Source organism: Anas acuta, chromosome 5, assembly GCF_963932015.1.
Source record: "Anas acuta chromosome 5, bAnaAcu1.1, whole genome shotgun sequence".
In the NCBI taxonomy this organism is placed as follows: Eukaryota; Metazoa; Chordata; class Aves; order Anseriformes; family Anatidae; genus Anas; species Anas acuta.
The window spans coordinates 36,517,397-36,540,316 of record NC_088983.1 but is presented as its reverse complement, the minus strand read 5'-3'; the positions used below and the strand labels follow the sequence as shown (position 1 = coordinate 36,540,316).

The following is a 22,920-nucleotide window of genomic DNA, read 5'->3' as shown; positions in this document are numbered from 1 at the left end:
TCGGGAAACCTGGGAGATGGCCAGGAGGATAGAAAAAAGCTACACTCACTCTTACCCTCCTTGCCAAGCAAAGAACATGATTCTCTCTGATTTCTTTGTATTTATTCACTTCAATATAACTAGCTTGCACCAAGTGCCATCTTTGCCAGTGCTCCTTGCACCTGATGTGCCACCACAGAACAAGTATCAGCCTCCCTCATGGAATGGGCTGGGAAGATACCCATCCCAGAGCTATTCTAACCTCTGAGTTATTTGAGCACCTCAACAGAACAAGCTGCTAAAGTCAAACTGCTCCATGTGATTTATTTGGATGACCAGAAAGTCTTCGAGAAACTCCAGCTGAAGAAAGCAACTGGTGAAAAAGACAATATGGGCTGCCAGACAGGGCTTGGTGCTGCAGACTTTTATATACAGGAGAGGAGCAAAGAATAGGAATTAATGGTCAGCTCCCCTTGCAGCAAAGGTTAACAACAGCATGCCCCTGGGCTCAGAGCAGGTACTGATACAGGTGGGGTGAGCAGTGAGGAGCAGTCTCTGCAGACAGTGCACAGTGCGCAATATTTCAGTCATGAGGCTCTATCAGTTCGTTATACGGACAGGAGGAGTGCCTGTGTTTACCCTGAAGTGGCTGTCACATGTCGTGAGGGCCCTGAGCAACCTGAAGACTCGTGTCTGGATCACCACAGGTACCTTCCTGGGCCTCAGAGATGTTGCTCCTCTGGGAAGGGGCTATCAGCTGCTGAAGAGCCAGAGCTATAGGATGAATTCCCTTATAGAAACCTCCTGCAGCTACATAGTCCCAGGCATGCCTTGCCCAAAGGGCATAGCCATTCTGCATCCAAAATAAGCTCTCCAATCTCTGCCCCAGGCCGGTTTGAAGAGCACACATCTACTCCCCTGGTGACTGGCTCACCCAGCTCTGCCTTCCCCTGAGGAAGAGCAGGCACCACATCTCCTCACTCATTTCACCCCAGGCCCTATCTCCTGTCCTTCAGGCCAGCAGCACCTCAGTGAGGTCCCAGGCAGCTGCAGGCCCCGTGACAAAGCCACCACAGCACAGTCCCCACGGGGATGGAGGGGCTGCCTCCCAGCACCACGCAGTTAGCTGGGACACACAGCACAATCCAGCTCCAAAGGGGGCCGGAAGAAGTGTTTTGAGGACACCACAAAGCAGTCTGAGAACAGTCTGAAAACATCAAATGCTCCTACAGCACCCTAGGCACAGGCTCAGCATGACGGAGCTAAGCGGGGAGTAACAACAAAATGAGGGCAGGCCGTCAAGAAAACCACATCTTTTGTGGTGCTGGAAAGAAATGCGTGGGTAGCCGAAACCCAGAGAGACAATTCAGCGAAAGCAACCCAGCCTGAACCTCCCAGGAGGGCCGGGAGCCGTGCTTTGCCCTCGCCTTGCGAGTCGTGTGGGGGCCCATTCGTCACCGCAATGAAAACAAGCAAACTCCCAGCTACGTGCTGGTGGTTTGGGACTTTCTTCCCCAGTCTGTGGCTGAATCCCTGCAGCCTCTGTTTGCACAGAGGGGGCTGCTCCGGCCTTGCAGACAGCGGGGCCACACCGCCCACAGGAGTGCTTCAGGCACCCCGCAAGGCAGGAGCACGTGTCTGAGCAGGTGGCTCGGAGTCAGCCTGAGCTTTGAGCTTCCCTGCACACCAGCGTGCATGAGGCTGCACAGCGGTACCGGAGCATATCTCTGTGAGCACTGAGAGCCCATACACCTCCTGGGCTGCCCCTCTCCGCTGGGAGCTGCCTGTGAGGCAGTGTTTGTCTGTCCCTCCAGATGCTCCCTACCTGGAAGCCTCCCGTAGCTCCTCATTCTTCACCCCAGGCACCGGGCAAGCACGTTGGAGACTCTGCGGGGTGCAGCACTGCAGAGCTCGGGATCTTTCCAGATGCCCTGGAATCGGTGTAGCGACTGTGCCACCTTGTGCCAGGAACACTTACAGATGCATTTTAATCTTGTTCTTATATTCTAAGAACAGTGCTCCTGCTCTGACTTTTCTCTAATGAGGCCAACCAGGGCTCTGCATCTCCTCCTCTTCGTGGTCCTGCGCTTCCTGCTGGTAAGCAGAACACAGCCAAGGCTGTGCCCTTACCTCGGGGAGAAGCAGCTGGCCTGCAGGCTCTGTGATGGAGAACAAGCACTCCATCAGATCTCCTCTCTGCTGGTTATGTACCAGACTATCCCACTGACTCCAGTCGATGCTGGTGTAAATGAGATGCGCACAAAGCAACAAACTGGCACCACAGTCCTACAAACAACGAGGACAGGATGTTGTACAGACTGAACCACTTTAAAGGCTGGATTTTTTTCAGGTAAGTGATTTTGTTCAGCCACATGCGACATTGCCTAGACACGAAAAAGAAACTCGGGATTTCACAGAAACCAGCCCAATCCTGACTATATCCTGAAGCTCACTGGTTTAGAGAGGGATTCAGAGCTCATAGACAGCAGACAACTGAGCAGCAACTTCAGTGAGATGCTGCAGGCTGCCAAATGCCCAGGCAGGAGAGAGCAAGAAGCAGGTGATTTCCCTTCCGTAGCCACTGAGATGGAGGTGTGAGCCCTGCAGATGTGAAGGGACATGTGTAGAGAGGAGACCCTGGGGTGCTTCTAGGGCTGAAGAAAACATTTTGCAGTCCCATGTTCAAAGGTTTAATCTCCTTAACCTCCCAAGAAGCAATTTAAGTGTAATACAGATAGTGAGCAGGTACCTACACAGAAGGTGCAGCATGCTACACGGTTATTTAATCCAGTGGAGAAAAGCAGGAAAATAACTAGCGGCTACAAGCTGAGGCCAGGCAACTTCTAGGTATGCCCACCCACATCTTTAGGCCGGAGGGCAGGTAACTGCTGGAACATAACCTCATGGGACATGGCAGCCTGGTCACTGCTGCTGATCAAGAACGAATGCTCATTGAAGTTGGACTTTGGTGAAACCCGGGGGCCTGAGCTCAACACACAGCGAAACCTCATGTCCCTCACTGCCTAGGGGCTGCAGGAGATGGTCTAACGGCATTAAACTGTGAATGCTTTTGAGGTTTACATTTCACAAATCCACAGATGCTATATGACATTGTCATGCTAATGCAAGCTGTGTCTATCCTGAATGTCCTGGAGAGCTGTGCATGGGAGCTTGGACTGGCTGGAGGGTAGTTGCTGTGTTTATGAGATAAGGGACAGGAGACGTTTCTGCAAGGGGAAGCTGTGTGAGGCACAGGCAATTGCCAGATGTTTCCATTACCAGCAGCAATATGTGGGAGCAGAAATAAGCCTGTGGGCACACACAGCTGTCTTTACTCTGTATCAGGTGCCCAGAAGGTAGATTTCAAGTCCTTTTTGTAAAGTGATTCTGTTTAGAGATCAGCCCTCCCTGGCCACCCCAAAGCTGGTGAAGCCCATGGCAAGACTTGTTCAATGAGAAAGAGGTCAAACACGTATAGGAGGACAAAGATACACGTAGGAAAGGCATGACAAAGTTAGGGTTCAGTCCCACTATGATCCTGATCCGCTGGGGGATCCTGGGTCTCAGTGCACCAATGCTGAAGTAGGACATTAACAGAGCTCCACACCCTCTGCCCAACAGGCTGAGGTTGTCTGAGACACATTAAGGTGCTTTTCGGATGAAAGACATGGAGAACCGTTTTTCAAAATAAAAGCAAAATGAGATACCTCACACCTTCCCTCTTCTCCTGGGGGCTTTTCACCACGCCTCACAGGGACCCAAGAGCACCAAGGCAAAGCCACTGGCAGGCAACAACAGAGGGAAGGGCAGGGGGGTGTACGGGACGAGCCGAAGAGGCAGCCATGCATTATGCCTTTCTCTTGTCTTTCACATTCCCCAAGGTCCTGGCAAAGGAGCAGGAGAGGGGAGAACAGCAGAGGTGTGCTCAGAACAAAAACAGACCAAGACAAAGAAACCCAGTCACAATAATACAGCCTCTGAGGCCCAAGCATCGCACGAAAGGAGGATCAGAAGTAAGCTGGGCTCTAAAAGGCAGAGATGACACCAGAACAGGGTGAGAGTGAGAATACAGAAGGGCAGAGAGCAAAAGTCCATCCATCCACAGGAGGAGGAGAAAAGGAGGGAGGGGAAGGAGGAGAAAGAGGGTTATATTTTCTGGATTTGGGGTTTGCAGACTTGGTTCTATTTGCTTGTTTTCAATCATTATTTTTTTTTTTCATAAGGGATCTCACACCTGATATTCCTCGTTCCATCCATTTCGGTTCACCAAGGGCAATGAAGAAATTCTCCTGCCTTTCGTATTCCTCCTCATCTACTATCTTAACCCTTACGGTCTTCCTGTAGGGACAACAAGAGAGACAACCGTGTACAGCGGGTCGGCCGGCCGGAGGCGACGCAGTAGCAGCAGCGGCGGCAACAGCGCAGGCTCCTCGCATGCAGCCCCTTCGCGGCGGGGCGGCGTGCCTCGGCCGGCCTCGTGGACATGGCACATCGGTCGCAGCTGCTCCTCGGGGAGCGGGAGGGCATTAGGGGGGAGACAGGGCCGGCGAGGGGGTGAGGAGAGAGGGAAGAGGGGGAGTTGGACCTTGCTGATGGTTAGTGGGAGGCGACGTCTGCAGCGCAGTTTTTCGGTGTCACATGGTGATGGAAAGGGTATCGGCTGCCCGGAAATCACCGGGGGCCACGCTGGGGTACCAACTGTGTCTTAGCTGGAAGATTGATTGCTTGTGCTACCCTCGCAATTAATAATAAATCTGGAGGGACTCTGGGCTCGCAGCGTGAGAAGAAGAGAGAGAAAGATGCGTACTCGCAGCCACACTCCCCAGTGGGGTGAGGCGGGTCTCTGCTGCCAGGTAGCTCTGCTAGCTGGTATTTCTGATTTCCAGTTTTAAAATGGCACGCCTTATTGCTTCTCCTTCCTGACACTGCCTGCCTCTCCTCTCCACCTGCTCTCTCACCTTGGGCGAGGGTGATGAGCTCTGGAGCTGCTGGGTGTTTCTGGCCAGCATCTTCCCACCAACACTGCAAAACGTGCCTCAGTCCTTCCCTTCAGCAGGAATACCCATGGAAAAATATTCCCACCGAGGACTGATGGGCATCCTTCTCTCTCTCCATCCCTCGCCACCTGCCCCAGGCCCCCCACCGCCCCTGTCCCCCCGCTCCATGGGTACCATGTGACACGGTGCGTGCGCACAGCAGCGTTTAGGACAGAGCAGTTGGAAACAAAGAGAAATCAGAGGAAGAGGAGGAGAAGAGGAGGAAGGAGAAGAGAGAAGAGGAAAGAAGAATGTTAACGTTAGTCTGGAGGGCCAGTACTACACCTTTCTGTAAACTCATATCCACCATGCGGGGGCTCATCAGCTCAATGAAGAAATTCTTGTTTTTCTCATACTCCTCATCATCAATTACCTTGATGTGAACTGTTTTGCTGTGGACGGAAAAATAATAAGCGTCATAAAGGGGAGAAGAGAACAGAGAAGCAAAGTGGAGGAAGGTTGGGAGGTGAATAGGAACATTAAAGTCAAAGTTTTCTCACCCACTGAATGAGCTCAATCTGGCCCTGGAAAGAGGCTAAAGCCCCGCTGCTGCCAGCAACGCCGGCCGATTTCTGTTTAACCAGCAGGTCCGAAGGCAGGGCCTGAATAAAGTGAGACACGGATGGCTCTGACCCCCTGGCAAACTGGCAAGGGGCTCAGGAACCAGGACTGTGCCATGCAGGAGAGGGGCACGCTTCGCCCCTGCTGCTCTCCACGTCCACACACACACACACACACCACTCATGGGCCCCCTTCCAGCCAGGGCTGCAAATTATACCTGCACTTTGCTGGCTTTCCTCTCGGGTGAAAGGCTTCCTGAAATCACATCCCTCGCTCACGACAGAAGGGCTTAGTGCTTTTATTACAGGGTGATCCTACACCCTCTTAAATGGAGCGCTGCCTGCATATGCACTGATGATCACATATAATTACATGCTTGTATCAGTGCATATGCTCTAAATGGGCATGAACTTGCCATCTCGGTGCTCCCAGGCTTCCAGTCAGCCCCGGCCCCAGGCTGGAACCACATTTTTTGAATGAAAAGCCAGCTCTGCCCACAGTGCCCTTCCCTTGCCCCACCACAGCTGTCCCTCCAGCAGAGGCACAGCACCACCACTGCACCTCCGCCTCCCCTCTCTCCCTGCCCAGCCCCAATGCTCGGATCAGCCCCTGGTGTATTTTGCCCGAAACCAGTCTCAGCTGTGGATGGCAAGGATGAGAAGAAGCAGGACTGGCAATCATGTAGCCTGGAGAAATAGCTCCAGGCTTCAAATAATGGCGTGCCTCAGTTTCCCTAAGCTGAGCTGCTGCTGCTCGTGTGCTCACAGGGAAGGCAGAAAGCACTTTTCCCTGTGCCTGACTGGGGAAAGGACTGATACACTACAAGCCTTTCTATCTTAAACACAGACATTAAACACACATAGTGTCTTTGGCCCCATAGCGCTTCAGGGACTAAGCAGCCCAGCCCTGAATTCTGGGGACCTGCACTACTGCCAGCAGCCCCCTGAAAATCACCAGTTCATAGTGGGAAATGGGAGGATTGGCTGACTTTCCTTGCTGCAGCTTGCATTCCTACTGATATCATTACTGACCCCCAAATTATCCAGTTCCCCTGCAATTTGACTTGTCATAAGTCACAATTTGTTCTATGCTCTGACAGGGGAAATCCCATTCCCTGCACTGGCTCTTGTTTTGAGCCATCTTTCAAATGATGGCATACAGGACAGGGAGAAAAGTTTGCATACCCCTTGCTATATCCATCAGTGTATGAATATGCAAGAAAAATCACCTCTGATTCTTTAAGCTAAATCAGCTTTATTTTTGCCGGTGCTTGCTCTAACAATATCCTGCAGTAATGCCAGCAAGCCTCCTTTCCCTTCTCTAGACCCTTTCAATCTTCTCTAATCCAGCCTGAAGGATGTAGGATTTTAAATGATAGGTCTCTGGTGTAAATGTTGGTGTTCTGCTAAGACTTCATCACAATGATTTCATTGCATTTCCTTTGGAGAGTTTGACTGAATTTTGCTTTTGAACCAGATGTTGTCTGGGCCCCTGGTACTTTGCAAAGCTTTTTCAATTTGCTGAATTAAATCTACATCTGATTCATAGCTCTGATCTCTTTCTTGCTCTCCTACTACAAAACAGAAGGTGGGATTTTCAAAAGCAGCCAGTCCTTCCTGAACGTGGGTTGTTTTTAAAAATCCCATTCATAATTACTATTGCTTACAGTTTTCCACCCCAGGAGCCCCATATTACTCGGTACCTGCAACAAAACTTGTCACCTGAAACTAAGCCATTCCAAAGATTTATGCAGTGCATATTGAGCATGCACACTCTTTGAGTTCTGTTTCATACAGCAACTTTCTTTTATTCTTTTTATGAGGTGTCTCTCCCATTCCCATCAGTAGTGTGTGCACACACCAAAGCAGGGGAGAAAGTGTCTCATCATTTGATGAGAAAAGTGTGCATGGCAGATGATCTCCATGACTGTGCTCTGTGCGTGGAAAGCCTGATTTCACACAATCCACTTGTCTGCACAATACACATGCAAAACTATGGACTAAAGAAATAACAACTCACTGCGTGCCCATTTTGTTAACTACAGAGAGCTCTACATGGCACACTAAGTAGTCCCGCCCTGCCCAAGCCCTCCATCCCACAGGAGCAATAGGACAACACCTCACGTTCAGTCTGGCTGCACAAACAGCTTTACCTCCCATGCATGCCATGGACACCATTAGCCCAGGACAGGAGCACTGTATCCTTTAAGCAAAACTCAAAGCCCAGCTCTCTCCTGATCCCTCTTTTTCCACTGGCAAAGCAGTGAGGTTCAACAGTGATCCAAAGGTGAGGGATGCTCAGAAGAGAAAATCTCATTTACACAGGTAGTCCCTGCCTCCTGATGGTTGGTTCTTGCAGATATGACTGAGATATGAGCGATGTTGCCATCGTTTGGGCTTGGTTGGGATTAAGCCTGCCACAAGGGAGAAGGAAAAAAAAAACAACCAACAATACCTTTGCTGGAAAAAGAAGTAAACTTCAGCTATTCTAGGGAAACAAGATAACCATTCGGATTTTCTCTTCTCTGTACAGAGAAGCAGATGTTCAAGTTTCACCCTGATATAAAAGGCCAAGTTGAAGGCAGGAACACCTCAGGATAGCTGGTAAAACCTCTGCATGAGCATAACCAATCCCCTGAACTCCTAGACCAGCTCAGCTGCAAACTGGATCATCTCCGCACCCTCAGGCCTTACATGGCTTTTGGAAAAAGGGTATCTGAATTTGGTGACCAATCCCAGTAAACTGATGTTTAAGCCTCTGCTACAAGCAGTAGGGAGAAAAGGAGCTTTTACCTGGCTCGTTCCCAGAAGGCTGTGTCCCTGAGCCCACAGGCTCCATCCCAGGATCACCTCCATCAGCTTTGTCCCACTCGCTGCCCTAGACCAGAGCTGAAGGTGCCCAGCACGCCACCGATGGGGAATGTCTGGCCTTTCACTGGGCCTTTGCAGCAGAGGGAAGAGCAGCTCGTGGGGCCACTGCGGGGCCTGCAAGGAGCAGGGCTGTGCTTGCTTCCTCGCAGGGAAGTGCCCTTCTCTCAGCTGGCTCGTGTGCCTGTGACTGTCACCACGGAAAGGTCACCACTGACGGAGGGTGGCTGTGGTGTCCCAGGCTCTGCAGCTCCTCCAGCCACCAAGAGTGTTCCTCTCCCCTCCCTGACGGGATCTGCAGTGCGCCTTGCTCAGCCGAGCAGCTTTCGCTCCCTGGTCTGACAGCCCTGCAATGGGAAAGGACACTTGCCATCCTTCCCCTTCCTCTCTGACAGCTCCATCGCAGCCCTGACGTACCTCAGACAGCTCAGAAGCAGATAACAACAAAAGCCATCCAAAAGCCTGTCGTAGAAATCAACCGCCTTCATTAAATGCCTCCTGGAGCTGGCAGCAAGAAGCCACTCTGCAAACCCCAAAGCTCCAGGACCGGTACCAAGCCACAGCACAGTTCAACCTCAGCCCCCGCATTAGATAAATCTGCGGAAAGAGCTCTTTAATTTAGACCTCAGTGGTGCTTTCAGCAGACCAAGCGATGCTTTCAGTTTGTAATGGCATGGGTAACATCCTTCTCCCCATGTGCCTGCAGGTCAGACAGGGCCTGGCAGGGACCATCTCCAGCAGCACCGAACCATGCTTTCCTGCCACCAAGAGCCCTCAGATGGTGCCAGTCTGGGCTCTCCTTTAAACACACACTGAAAAATAATCACTGTTTTTAAAAGTTAGGGATGGGAAAAGCTCCCCTGGGGAGCAACATTAAGAACAAGATTTCCCTGAGTAAGCAACAGAAGATGAAATGGATAGACATCCATCTTCTCCTAAAGGACTTTGCACACACGATGTTGCTAAATTCCCTGTCCGGGAAGTACAGAAGATAATCTACAAAATCATTTTATTTGACAACACGTCCGCTTCCAACACATAAGGCAACAACTGGATGGTTATTTGATTAATGTGCTAGAAAATATTGAGTATCTCTCTGTGTGGAGACTCTCATTTGCAGGAATTATTGCAGAGGAGGTTAAGAGGATGTGTCTGCATGACTTTGGAATGTGAAATAAGGCTCAGCTCTGAAAACAGCGTAAGTGAGGAGGTGTCACATAGAGTATACCATTGAAACAGGCAGGGTTGTGCAAGGGCAGGATTTACAGTCCCCGGTGGGATGCTGTTAGCCAGGATGGAAAGCAGCCAGGACAGCCAGGTAAACATCCCTAGGACAGCGAGAAGTCCTGGGAGATCTTTAGTAGCTCATTAATGCAAATCATTAGAGCACACACCTTGGATCAAACCATGGTGTTCTTGCTGCACCTCAGTGTACCCAAATCCTCACCTGACGTGCTGTGGGTACAGGTCCCTGCACCACGAATTTCAAATAATTCGATGCCAGTCTGACCCTTCCCCAGAGCTCAGCACATGACTGCTGGCACTGGGATGGGTTTTCAACACAAGACTACGGATAGGACCCATTCTTCCTGCCAGAAGATCTCACTGAGCAGTCCTGCAGCAGAAATGCTGACTAAGTAAGATGTCAGAACATGAGGCAAACCAGAGGGGATTAAATAAGGTTATGTATAGTGGGGAGCTGTCTTCGCCCAGCTCATTAGGAGGCGGATATTTAACAGAACAACATGACAGTGCTGGCAGGCAAGGTGAAGAAGACAGCAAGAGGAGCCCTAATATGATGCACATGGTCACAGAGAGCTGCACATCAACTAACCCAGGCTGGGACAAGCTGAGCCATTTTGAAGCAAAGGATTATGCTGTCACATAGCAACAGATAAAGACAGGAGGTGTTTGAGGGGGAAAAGCATTAGATCCCAGAGCAGATTGAATTCAAGGTCACCAAGGAAATGATGAGTGATCACACTGTCAACAGGAAATCAAGGTAATTTAGGAATCTATCCAGACCGAGATCAAGATAGACAGGGAGCACACTGGGCTCCAGTCTATGCCCACAAAAGGAGATTTTTGGCTTCCATGGCAATTACTGAGAGGGGACAGGTTTGAAAGACACAGCTGCTGCCACCAGGGGTGGTCACAGTTTGCTTTAGCAGCCAGGTCAGAACTGAAGGTGCCTCTAAGGTCAGAGCAGACCTCGGTACCAATTACCTAAGCAGATAGCCACAGGACAGCCAGTGTCAGGATAGAGTTTCAGGCAGATCACTGATGTACAAGTTGCTGATGTATGAGTTACAGAAGAACCGGTGCTAGTGCAGAAGCTGGAGACGAGCCACTGCGGGCCAACTTCCAGGAACTGGCTGTGTCATTCATGAGGACCTTGGAGGAGCAGCTGTGCAAGAGACCCACTCTGTGCAGCAAGCACACGAGGAACAGCCTGGGCAGTTGCACTACCAGACCAGTCTGCTGTAAAGGGTCACAGAAGGTTCCTAGAAAAGGAATTTTGTCTCTTTTGTCTCCAAGTTGGTCTTGGGTAACCAGATGGTAACCAGTTATAATCTTATTACAATAGGGTTCTCTGCAGCGCTAATCACTACGTGACCTGTGCATTTCTCCAGGCAATGCTGGGGCCCTCCAAGTTACTCGATACCCTGTGTTTCAGTTTCTATATCCACGCGGTGGCTGTGATCCTAATTTCTCACAGGGATTTGATAGGGGACAGCCACAATTTGCAGAGCATTTGAGCTCCTCGTTTGGAAGATGTTACAGCAACTCAGAGAGAATAACTTTGCTTGGGAGGGGAAGCAGACCTTTGGCACTGCATCAAGGAGGAATCCCTATGCCCTGGCTGTCCCTCCTTGCACAAGGATGGAAGGAGGCGGCAGAACAGAGGCAGTGGGGCTGAGAAATCTTGGTGAGGGATAAAGGAGGAAATATTGACACAGAAGTGATTTCCCTTTGTGTATTCCCTGTGTAATCTTGGCTAATTAGTGAATTGGCTCATGTTTCAATTAGGACTATTGAAAACGCTTCAGTATAGCTGACACACGATAATTAAAGGGACATAGTCAAGACTACATTCACTTTTAAAAAGTCTTTATTTGTATTAGAAAAACTTTGAAGTGCTACCAGTAAAAGACTTACAGCAATAGCTGATGGAAAAAAATAGCTAAAATAAAATATAAGATGCCCATTGTCCTTCCTGCATCCTGAATAGATAAACTGGTGAATACTTTTTGGCTGTGCCCAACTTCCCTTCCAGTCTGTGGTTATTTCCCGACACAACAGCACAGCCCTCACTTCCCACTGCCATGTGACGGGATATAAACTGCTGCCAAATTCACATGACTGTTTCACACCTACTTTGTACCAGTGCAAACAACTGTACAGGCAATAAGAAATCAGAGCTGCTAAGTTAGAAGCAGGTGAGCCCATTAAGCACGGTCATCTCTTGCAAACAAATACTGAAAAAACTCAGCCACAGGATCAGCACTGGAGATGTTAAATAGTAAGCATATCACACTCAACTCTGAAGCCCTGGAAGAGATAGAAAATGCATATGGGGCAGGTACAACAAAATGCTCTGGGTCCTCTTAGCATAGCCAGCCCTGTCAGGTGAGCACATTTCCAAAGCACTCTTTATTTCACTTTGTTCAAGCATGATAAAGTTCTCTAATATGGAGGGCTCCTCACAGAAAGATGCCACTATTCGCTTTTAAGAATTACTGCAAAGAAGCGAAGAACAGGGTAACGTGATTTGTTGGACTTCCCTACCAGCAGCTGATCAGCCGAGTTATTTGTTTGGTTATACAAACATAACAGCCCAGCTCCACAGGTGTTTTTCTTTATTTGCTTTAATAAAACTATTTCTATATTAAACCTTTTGAAGGCTCAGCTGTAATCTTTAAGATCCCCTGGAAAACAAACAACGAAAACCACTGGGCTGATCTGTGCCTCACCTTCCAGACTGCTGGCTCTGACCACTGCAGTGTCTGTGCCCAGACACGAGCGGGCTCTTGCCCGGCCTGCTGTAGGTCAGCTTCTTCGTGCTGACCCTACAAGACTTGGTGCTTCAGGGCCAGGAGAGAGCAGACAGTCTCGGCAGCCTGTGGAGCTTATTTGTTGAGGTCTGTACAATAAGCTCTTGTCTTGTACAAGTAATAATTCGACTTGGCAGCCCATGAAGCCAGCCACTTCTGGTGGGTATCAGCCTGGTGTAGGTGCAAAGCAGTGCCAGGGCCCTGGGCAGAAGCATTTCTCTCCTCCCTAACTTGGGCTGCTTCCCAGGGGAACAGCTTTTCTGAGGAGATGATGTGCCCTTTTTCCTCTTAGAAAGGGATTTTTGAGAGGAGCAAAAACCCCAGCCACAATCCCACTCTGGTCACACTGTAAAAAAATTTAGAAATATTAGAGGGTGGAGAAAGAAGGGAGACAGCCTATTCCTTATTAAAGGCCTTTGAAGGCAGGCTGGCCATCTCAGAGTGCCTTGAGCTGGTCATGAGCCAAACTGGATCCCAAATTCAGCTGGGAGTGACCCCGGCCCACCAAGGTGCTCCTGAGTCCCACCTCCCTACTAGCTGGTGTTAGCAGCCCGGCGCTTCCAGCCGTCGCCCTTGGTTTTAGGCTTTTAGCTGAAGGCATGGAGATTTGGAAGCTATATTTAGATGTCTTCTCTATTCTTCAGCAACAGGGTTGCCATGGAGATGCTGGCAAGGACGAGAAGGTGGGGATGAAGGGGGAGAGGAAGTTGGGGAATGAGAAGTGCCAGATTGAGAACATCACTCATGGGCACAGGGAGGCTTTACATGCCTTGTAGGGCAGAAATTGCCAAAACCTGCTAGCTGAAATGGTCCCCCCAGCACTGCCAATAACATGGGCCTGCCCTGCATCACTCGGTGCTGTTGTGGCAGGTTTAAGTGTGCCCTGAGGGCGCTGATAGCCACCTGCACACCCAGGACATCCACCCCAGACACGCTCAGAGCCAGCCGTGTTCTCCTCCCTGGGCACAGCTCTGAGGGCTGCAGGACACCCACTGCTGGCTGCAGCCCAGCTGAGCTCTACGCAACTTCTTTGATCTCTCCTCAGCATTCAGTTCTGTGAACTCCCAGATATGCAAAACCTTTGGCTGTAGGGTTGCCAGAACCAGGCCTGTAATGCCACGTGGCGCCCCAGCAGAGGCACGCTAACCACTGTTGCCTGAGGGCCAAACCCAGCCCTCCGTGAGCTCCACTCGAGCCTTGCTGGCTGCTGTGCTGCGTTACAAGCTTGTATCGATTCTGCACCAGCTGCTCAGGTGGGAAAGAGACAGGAAAATTGATTTATAAAGCTCCGATGAAGGGACAACATCATGTAACATGTCCCAGTCCGGCTTGGTAACTGAAGAGCAGAGCACTGAGAGTTGTGGAAATGCCACAGCAGCTATTTCTGGTGGCCGGGCTGCCAGCAGAGAGGGTCAGCCCCAGCCTGCCCTGCCCCAGGTGAGATGCCAAGGGACTCGGCCTCCAGCTGCCACACGTGCAGATACGACTGGTGAAAGTGTTACAGAGGTGTGTGGTCACAGGCCGGGAAGAGACTGGACAACTACAAGCCCTCCATGCTCAGAAACTTGGGAAAAGAAAGCCTTCCCTCGCAAGCTGCTACTGCCACAGGGAAACCTCTGGACAACAGCCTCACACACCCCTCCTTCCTTCCCTCCCTCCCTCCCCACACAGCGCACGCAGTGCTTCCAGCCCAGCGGGGCAGTGCTCAGCCCAGCCATTTGAGTTGCTCTACATTCAACGGAGCAGCAAGGCAGCAATCTGTAGGAAATTAATGAGCTGCAAACAACGCTGTTCAGCTGCCAGCCTGCAATGAGCCTGCCCTGCACGCTGCAGATAGAATTATTATACGCGAACAAAAGGAACTGGAGCCGGATCCCGGGTGCTTTGGCTCTGGTCACAGGCTCCTTGTGACCAAGATAAGGGACATCACGCTGAATTGCCACAGCAACATCACAGTTACACGTCCAACCATCACCCAGAGCCAATATATTGCATCTTTATCCAAGGCCATGTGCATTTGGCCAGGCTCACAGTTTCCTTTTTTTCCCCTCTTCTATGGCAATGAAAAAAGGGCAGAGGATACCCAGCTACACCGTTTCATTTCACTCTTTGGGACTGTTTTCATTCTATTTCTTACCTAATAACAACACACAGAAAACACAAAAGGGGGCCACTTGTTAGCTCCTAGGAGCTAAACACAGGTTCCCTGGAGGGGGCCAGCCCTGCTGGGCTTGGAGTGATGGGCCTGTGCCTCCAGCATCCAGAGCTTTTAAACATAAAAAAAGCCCGCTCCTTATTAACAAATTGAACAAAAAATGTCATCTGTCACCTTTGCAGTGAACAAGGGTATTTCAGAAGGGCCAAATCTAGCAGCAGGACACCCTTCAAGCTTTGGCTCATTTTGCAGGTGCCCCTGTTTCCACTCCCAAAGGGCAGTGATGCCAGGCACCGCAGTGCCTCCCCACAAGCAGTCCTCCTGCAGGACAGCCTGGCTCCCTGAGGGATGGGAATCAGCGCTGCACGCTGGCACGGCCAGATCAAACAGACCCAACAGACTACAGCCTGCACAGCCCTCAGCCACCCAACTGGCCTCCTTTAATCAACACAATCATCTTACTGCTATAATTACCACCATAGCACTTAGTCCCCTCTCAGCCTTCACATGTGGATCCTGCTTTTTAGGAAGTGCTTTTGCCAAACCCTTCTGGCCAATCCACATCAGAGACAGCCTGAACTCCTCCCGGGGTCCCTGGCTGACAGGCAAGAGTCTCCTCCTGCCCCATGGCAAAAGTTAGCACCAAGGCCCTTTGCTCTTCAGAGGAGCTTGCCCTACACCCTCATGCAGAGATGCTCCTCAACTCTCATTCCCCTTCTTGCTAAGTTCCCCTATTACAAGTCCCTCAGCCCTTTGGACCTTAATCCTTGATGCTGTGTCTTCTCCCTTTCAAGGTTTGGAGGTACAACTGAACACTTGTTTGACTTGACCAACCTCCAGCTTCTGCCCTGACAAAGCCCAGCCTGATTCACTTTGGTGTCCATCCATCAAACCTCCAGTGAACCTGGGGGCTGCAGGCTGGTCTCACACACTCCTCACCATCTGGATAGAACCGAACCATAACCATTATCAAATGAAAAAATAACAATTCTCCCAGCCCAGGTCTTTTGCCCAGATCAGTGGCACACACAGAACCATCCACTCCAGCATCAGCAAATACCTCCAGGGGTTCGCTGACATGGCACAGCTGCCTTTAGCTGGAGCTCCGAAAGCTGAAACCTCAAGCAGACCTCTGCAAGGAATCCTGTGTGCTTTCTGCGTTGTCTAATTAGCTCCCCTTTTGCCTTCCAAGCTCTTTCATCTTAAAAACATAACTCCCCAACTCTGTGAAGTGTCTTTCCCATTGTGGGACCTAGAAGACTTTTTTTTTTTTTTAGGACTGGAAATAGCAATATAAAGAGTTTCCAAAGAGAATCAAAAAGGCACACTTGATTTTATTTTTTTTCCTGAGCTGATTTTGATATTCCCTCCTGAAAGGAGGTACCAGCCAGCCCTCTGCCCAGCTGGAACACTGCTGGGCAGCAGTGCATGGGTGCCTGCACCTCATGCCCACCCTGCCCCAGCCTCAGCTCTCTTCCAGCTCGGTTCACACATGCCCTGCAGTGTCAGCGCTCCTACAAGGATGCTGCTGTACACTGGGGAGGCTGTCAGGAGCGGGAGCCTTCTGCTCTGTCTGCTCACCCGAGTGTCTGTCTGTGTTTATCAGCAGCTCACGCTAGTTTTCAAACTCTCCCTGCCCCAGCTCCCAGCCACCAACCTTCTTCCCTGCTTCCCCAGCCACCCCAAAAGGTGCTGGAGTAAAATGTATTCTGAGAAACAAGTTGTAAATGGGAAAAGCCCCCCGACAGCTGATTCTGATCAGCCACAGACCAGGCCTGAACACATGCCCCATTGGGCTGAGGCTCTCCTGGTGCTGTGCATGGGTAAGCCACATTTATCTCTGCTCTCCAGAAGCAGAACTGAAGCAGAGAGGATATCAAAGACATGCTTGGCTCCATATGCAGCAGGCAGCTGGAGCAGCCAAGGACAGCACACAAGCGATGCCCAGGGCTGGCTGTGCCTCCCCCGTGGGGAACACCCTGACACCTACAGCCGCTGCCTATTTCTGTCCTCTGACCCATTCGCAGCAGCCTCACCAGTGCTCGGAGGCTGCAAGAGCACAATGAGAAGTGCTGTAAACCTTCCAGGTCCCTAACCCACCTCGGTGGGGCCCCACTCACTGGCTCAGTGGCTGTAACCCAGAGATGTGAGCAGAGCAAGAGCCAGAGGAAGACATTTAGGGCTTCCTGAAGAAGTCTGAGCAGCCCACTCTCATTCTACTCAAGCATGTGTAAGACCCCTAAACTTAATGCTACACTAGGAGAAACAAGGCTGCCTGGGCAAAATACCACTTGCCCTACACTCACATCGAGACTAACAGCAAGCTGTGCTTCCAGTGGACACTGCAAGAGTAGAGGAAAGCCTGTGAGCCCCTGCCAGCCACAGGCTCTGCCTTTTTCATGGTCCTAATGGTGAGAAGGGTCTGCAGAGCCAGCCTTGAAAATAACTCCCTGTTGAAGGCTTATAGATGGTCTCTACAGCAGAAATAGCCTGCAGCTGCAAAAGCTGGCTTTGTCAGGCCTACAGAGAACCAGGTCACATCCCATTTTCGGCAAATTAGAAATAATCCCCCCATCTCTTTCCTTTTTTTAAATATGTTTATTTACCAGCTGGCACCTCCTGTGGAGACAGAAATTTAGAAATCTGCAACTGTGAAAAAAGGAAAAAAAACAACTAATGGTATTGCCATCTCTTTAAAAAGCAATGATAGTAAGTCCCCAATAGCCCTTGGAGCTTCAGACACAGCTCAGCCTGTCCATGGGACTGTGCAGGATGGCAGCGTCGGACTCTGCTTTAATTTTAGCCCAACTGCTCCAGATCAAATTTTCACAGCCTCTGAAGAAAGAGATGGCTTTTATTAGAGACAAGAGTTATTGGTTTACAGGCAAGCTGGACTCTTTCTTTCCCATGCCTCAGCACAAATCACAGTTTTGCAGGCTAAACAAGGCTCTCCTGGCCATCTGTGAGACCCATGGAAGACTGAAAGATTGCCCAGGTGTAATTCAGGATAAAATCTGGTTTATGGAGCATTTAGCAATGCTGAGATTCAGTGCTCTGAGAGGGGGAGAGAGAGAGTGGGAGAGCCTAGCAAGTGTTTTGAGCCAAGAAATCCTCATAGTGCTGACAGACACCAAAACCTGTTTTTTTCCCCCCTCCTTCCAGTGCCAACAAATCTGATTTGAAGTGACCGAGAGGGAACACATGGAGTTTTTTACAGTAAGCGCAGATTTCAGATCCTTCAGTGTGTCTTATTCCTTGAATAGGAACTCAAATTCAGCCCTTCCAGAAGAGATTTGGACAAGACTTGGTTCACCTGAGCATCTGTGGCACCACATAGCTGTTTCCTCTGTTTTGTTGCATCATTTTCCCCCCCAAAATACAGCCGGAAATGCCGTGCTGTTCTTCAGCCGAGCTCAGATGAGTTCCTTCCTGCCCCTCCAGGTTCCAAGGTTTAGCTCAAGTCAAGCGAGATTTGCTATTTTCAGCCTAACCTAACCAGACCCTGTCACTTGAAGCCACCGGCGCTGCGCAGAACCACCCCAAAGGCTTCTCCAGCCCCGAAACAGCTCTAGGCACTGTGTCTGCCCCATGCTCAGCTCTACCAGCAGCAAAAGCTGCAAAAAGACTGCCAGACCCCTCGATAGAGGCATCTTTTGTCCGAGGGCAGTCCCACCCAGGGTGCTGCTCCCACCATGGTGGGCCACAAGGCACACCGACTACCTGCTGGCCGAGGTCTGAGCAGCAGCCACCCCTCTTACCCACAACCACCGCTGGCTAAAAATACAGCCTGAGCCCGAGATGTAAATTTAATGAGACTTCCATGGCAACGAGCCTCATCCGAGGGGCTGCTGGTGGGGAGAGAGGCTCCTCGGCCGGGCAGAGCTGCGCGGTGGGATGCTCGCGGCAGTCAGGTGCCAGGTTGTTTCCTCACCGGTATTCATAAAAACCTTTGAGCGTTCAGTTCAGCTAGCTGCAGCCAAAGAGGCGGTCTGTGTAGTGTTTTTAATGGACAAACCTGCATCTATTTCTGTCATGAGGATAAATATTTACTAGTCAGCCTTAATTAAACTCAATCACCCACAGGCAGAAATGTTAAAATAGGGATAAATCAAAGAGCCTGTTTCAGCCTACCAATGCTATAAAAATCCTTTTCGGTAAAGACTTGCTCCTGCCATCACTCGCAAAATGCAGTGTTAGAACTGGCTGATACGGACCCGAGGACAGCTAAGGTCATGAAGGAAGTAACAGTGGTATTTCATGGATGATGTCCAGTGCAGGGGAAGGAAAAAAAAAAAACAAACCACTATTATTGATGAAAATCTGGGATAAAAAGATGCTGTAAGCCTGGCTTTCAAAGAATAAAACAGATTATTGCCTCTTGCTCTTCATATTGATCCTCCTACTTTGTGTGTAAGAGTAAGGATCGGTGCTGGCCACAATCCCACTTTGATGTGCGCAGCTCTAGGCATTACATCAGCAGGGGACTGCCTGTGGCTGACGGGTGTTTAGGGATCCATGGATTATTTCTGCAAAATGCAGAAAGTACTTCAGAAAAGCTAGCCTATTCCAGTCAGTTAAATTTGCTACTCAGAGGGGTGACGGCATCACTGGAAAATGGTCACGGGGTCACAAATCAAAGTCCCTGTTTCTATTATAAATGTATGGTATTTTTGCAAAATGCAGATTTTGTAGGTGTTTTTCTTATTTACTTGTACCCAGACACTACTTCCTATTGAAGGACCAAGAAGAAATTGAAGCAATTAAAAAAAAAAAAGTATTAGCATTTTCACTTTATTGATGAGAAAAGGAGAAAAGAGGATACCCAGCCTCCAGTCAAATCTAAGCATTTGGCACTGGGAACAAAAATTAAGGCTCTCAGAATTGTAGTTTTTTTTACTGAAAACCCTGGCAAAAATCAAGCACCCCAACTAGGCACCCTAGCATAAACCTAAGCCCGTATTTCTGACTGCTAGAAACAAGCAGAGCTTCCTATTTCTTTTGACTCAGCTCCTCATATTCAGGTACCCTTCAAGTCAGAGAGATCTGCCCAGCATCCTTCTCCATAATGAATAAACCATTCCCGTTAATGTGAGACATCATCGCTTGGAGGCACCTAACCCTCATATAAGCTGATTTTGTATACATCAGCTCTCAGTTACATCTCTCCTGCTAAAACAAGCTCACAACCTGTTGTAAACCTACCAAAACACAACATGAAGCATTTCACCAGCTATAATGGAAAATCATCTCTCTGCCCCATGGAAAGGGGCTGCTGCTAGGATGGAACATGGCAGGTGTTAACCTACACAAGGCACAGAGACTGAGGGTCTCAGCTGGTCCCAATCTCATTGTCCCACCGAGACCTGAAATAAATAAGCAAACCTCAAGGCTCTGCATGACCTTCTCTGCAGTGAGGAGATGAAGGTGCAAAGGAGGAGCTACCACAGTATCTCTTTGACATCTCCTAAGAAGATGCCACCATGTGGTCCTTGTTCCCTCTGCCAGTGTCCTCCTTTGCCAACTCTTTCCCCACTTGTAAAATGGAAACAGAAGTGCTCCTTTGCCTCTGAATCATAAGCATGAATGCATCAGTGTTTCAAAACAATTCCACGTTATGGAGGAAAGAGTGCTTGAAACGTGTAAATAAATAGAAGCAAGGTTTTTAAGGAAAGGTAATGTGCTTTACTAGCTCATCTAATATTTCTGTATGAGCTTCTGAGCATAAGGGATTTGTGCCCGAGATGTGCTCGGTTTGAAAACTGGGATTTCTTGTTAAGCCTGTAAAAAGGTTTGCATCAACTCAAATTGCCTTTTCCTGGGAACTCACACCAATCAGCTGGGCTCATATTTCCTCTCCCTAGAGACTTTGCCACTCATATCCTCAGGCCATCACAGTTTACAACAACATAAATAGCTAATTAACTTTTTACTTAAAAGTAAGAAAGCAATCAAGCCAGCATCCTCATCAGCTTCTAGAAACACTTCAGCTTTCCACCACAGCTCAGACGAGATGCAGCCTGAAATGTTTGCTGCCAGGGTAGGGAAGGAATGTTCTGGGTACTGACAGAGGGATGATTTGCCCTACAATCACTCGACTTGGTACACAATACAATATATCCTAGTGAAACAGTAACTTTCAGGAAATGTATAGGAAACAGTAACTTATGGAAAAGCAGGGTGCCCAGGACTGCAACTCCCAAAGCATCATCTCTCGTGCCTGTCCTCCTTCAGCCCCACTACCAAGCACTTGTTTCCAGACAGACTGGAAATCTTGGTTTACACAAAATAAGGTAGCTCCTTTTTTGGCCCCAGAGCTACTCTCACAAGCTTTGTGGGTGGGTTGCTTTCACGCTTCACAGTAAGGCAGATGGTTCTGGCAGGTTTCCATCCCACCAAGCAGCTCAGACACCTGGCCTCAGACACCCTCCCCACTTTTTTTTTCTTTTTCCTTTTTAAGATATTCTCTTCCTTTCCAAGATTTTTCCTTAGGGATGCTCTTAGCTGGGCAGTATTCATGGACACCAGTCCCCTCTCCTGTTTCTGTGCAAGGCTCTCTAGATCCCCAGGAGAACCGGTGCAGGACCACTGCAGAGACAGGCAGGGAGCTGGAAGGGGGATGAAGCTGTCAGGAGGGGACAAGCTCAGCTGCCACAGACCTTCTCTCCCTGCTGGCAGGAGAGCATCCCACAGCACAACAGGAAGGCAGAGACACGTGGCATGTAATCTGAAGGAAGACTGGGGTCAGCTCAGCTCCTTAGTCCCTTCAGGACCCCCTACTGCGTCCCCAGCTCTCACAAACCAGGAGTCAGCAGATCTGTCACGAATGATAAAACCTAGCCGCGGACCCTTAGACCTCTGCTTGTTACAAATCATGAGCCTGGCTGGCAGAGCATGCAGGCGTGCTGTGATTAGGAAGGGCACATCCATTTCTAGCAGTCTGGCCTCTCACAGGACCCCAGCGTGCTAATGCCTTGCACACTTCCATGCATCTGCTCTTGTGGACAGGGACCAAAAAGGAGCTAAGGCAGGAACCACAGCTCTCAGCAGTGCAAGCACCACTCAGTTCCCAGCCACCAGCTGCCACATGGGGCATTTAGGACCCTCTCCTAAACACGTGTTCCTGTAGATAGGAAGTAGCAATGGAAAAGGATGTCTGAACACTGCAACGCTCAGATGCCTCCAAGCAGGCTGTCCAGAGGGATTTCAGTGGCTGAAACACCCACCCTGTAAAACAGACATGGGCACGGCTCCCCATGGCAGTAGCAGTCCATCAGGAAGAAAGGAAACCCTCTGAGCAAGGCCACGTTGACTCGTGGAAAGAAACCCAGCATAGCTAGGACCCACCAGAGTTACAGCTGAACATCCTTAACAGGAGCATCTTCAAACCCACCAGCAAAGAACCAGGCACCAGAGTGCACGAAGGGCACTGCTGAGCCCAGAGAACGTGCTACATCTTTGGACCACCTACAGACACATCTCTACAACTTCATTGCACTCAAGAAACATCATAGTGTGTGGGTGAGGAGGAGGAGTCAAGCTTTGCCTTGCATTTGGCTTGCTTTTCAAGAGCTCTTAAAACAAGAGGGAAGGGTTTGTTTTTTTTGTTATCTTATGAATAGGCACGCAATCTGGTGCACTGGCTGCAAATAGAAGTTTGTAGTAGATTACACCCTCCTAACAGCCTGTCATTACATTTGGGTCAGGCAACAGGAGAGGGAAAAAAAAAAGGATAATAAAATCGTTGCACTTCATTTTTATTTATTTTTTTCTAATACTCTAGATTTTACAGAACAAGATAGAGACGAAGCTTCTGTTAAAGCATGCTTAACAAGCACCTCTGGCCTGCATCTCACGCATAAGTGATTCTCTCATCTGAGTCCTGATCGTCTCTGGAGAACAACCTGCCAGAAGTACCAGAGGTGACAGATTTTCAGTGCATGTCTTGGATAAAATCCTACATTCTGCATAAGGTAGCTAAGAGCAGATGCCTAAACTGAGCCTCGCCTTATTACCCAAAATGAAGACAAATATAGGCAGAAGAGCCCTGTTAAATACTGTTTTACAAAAGGGAATGAAAAATAACTTCTGTGATGGAAGAGGAGGAATCCTCAAACAAAGACTACAGGAGCAGCAGCAGAAAACCTACAGGCACGAGAAGCAGGATTTGGTCTAGGCAAAAATCTAGTAAAAACATCCTTGCTGACTCCAGCCTGCTAACTCTTGGGGTTAGGGGGCAAGGGGAACATTTGCATCTGTTTTTTTTTTTT

The 22,920-nt window shown here is 49.5% G+C and overlaps 1 protein-coding gene across 9 annotated transcripts in view; it reads right to left on the bottom strand.

Moving 5' to 3' along the window:
• Positions 1 to 22,920, bottom strand: part of SLC8A3 (solute carrier family 8 member A3) — a 98,292-nt gene that overhangs the window by 17,133 nt on the left and 58,239 nt on the right. For 5 of the 9 annotated variants that reach the window (XM_068684136.1, XM_068684138.1, XM_068684139.1 and 2 more), the window contains one exon: positions 5,301 to 5,407. In XM_068684136.1, coding sequence (XP_068540237.1) covers positions 5,301 to 5,407 — 107 coding nt within the window. Of the gene's footprint in view, positions 1 to 4,213; positions 4,318 to 5,300; positions 5,408 to 22,920 lie in introns of all 9 variants that reach the window. The other 4 variants (XM_068684140.1, XM_068684141.1, XM_068684135.1 and 1 more) reach the window with 2 other exon arrangements.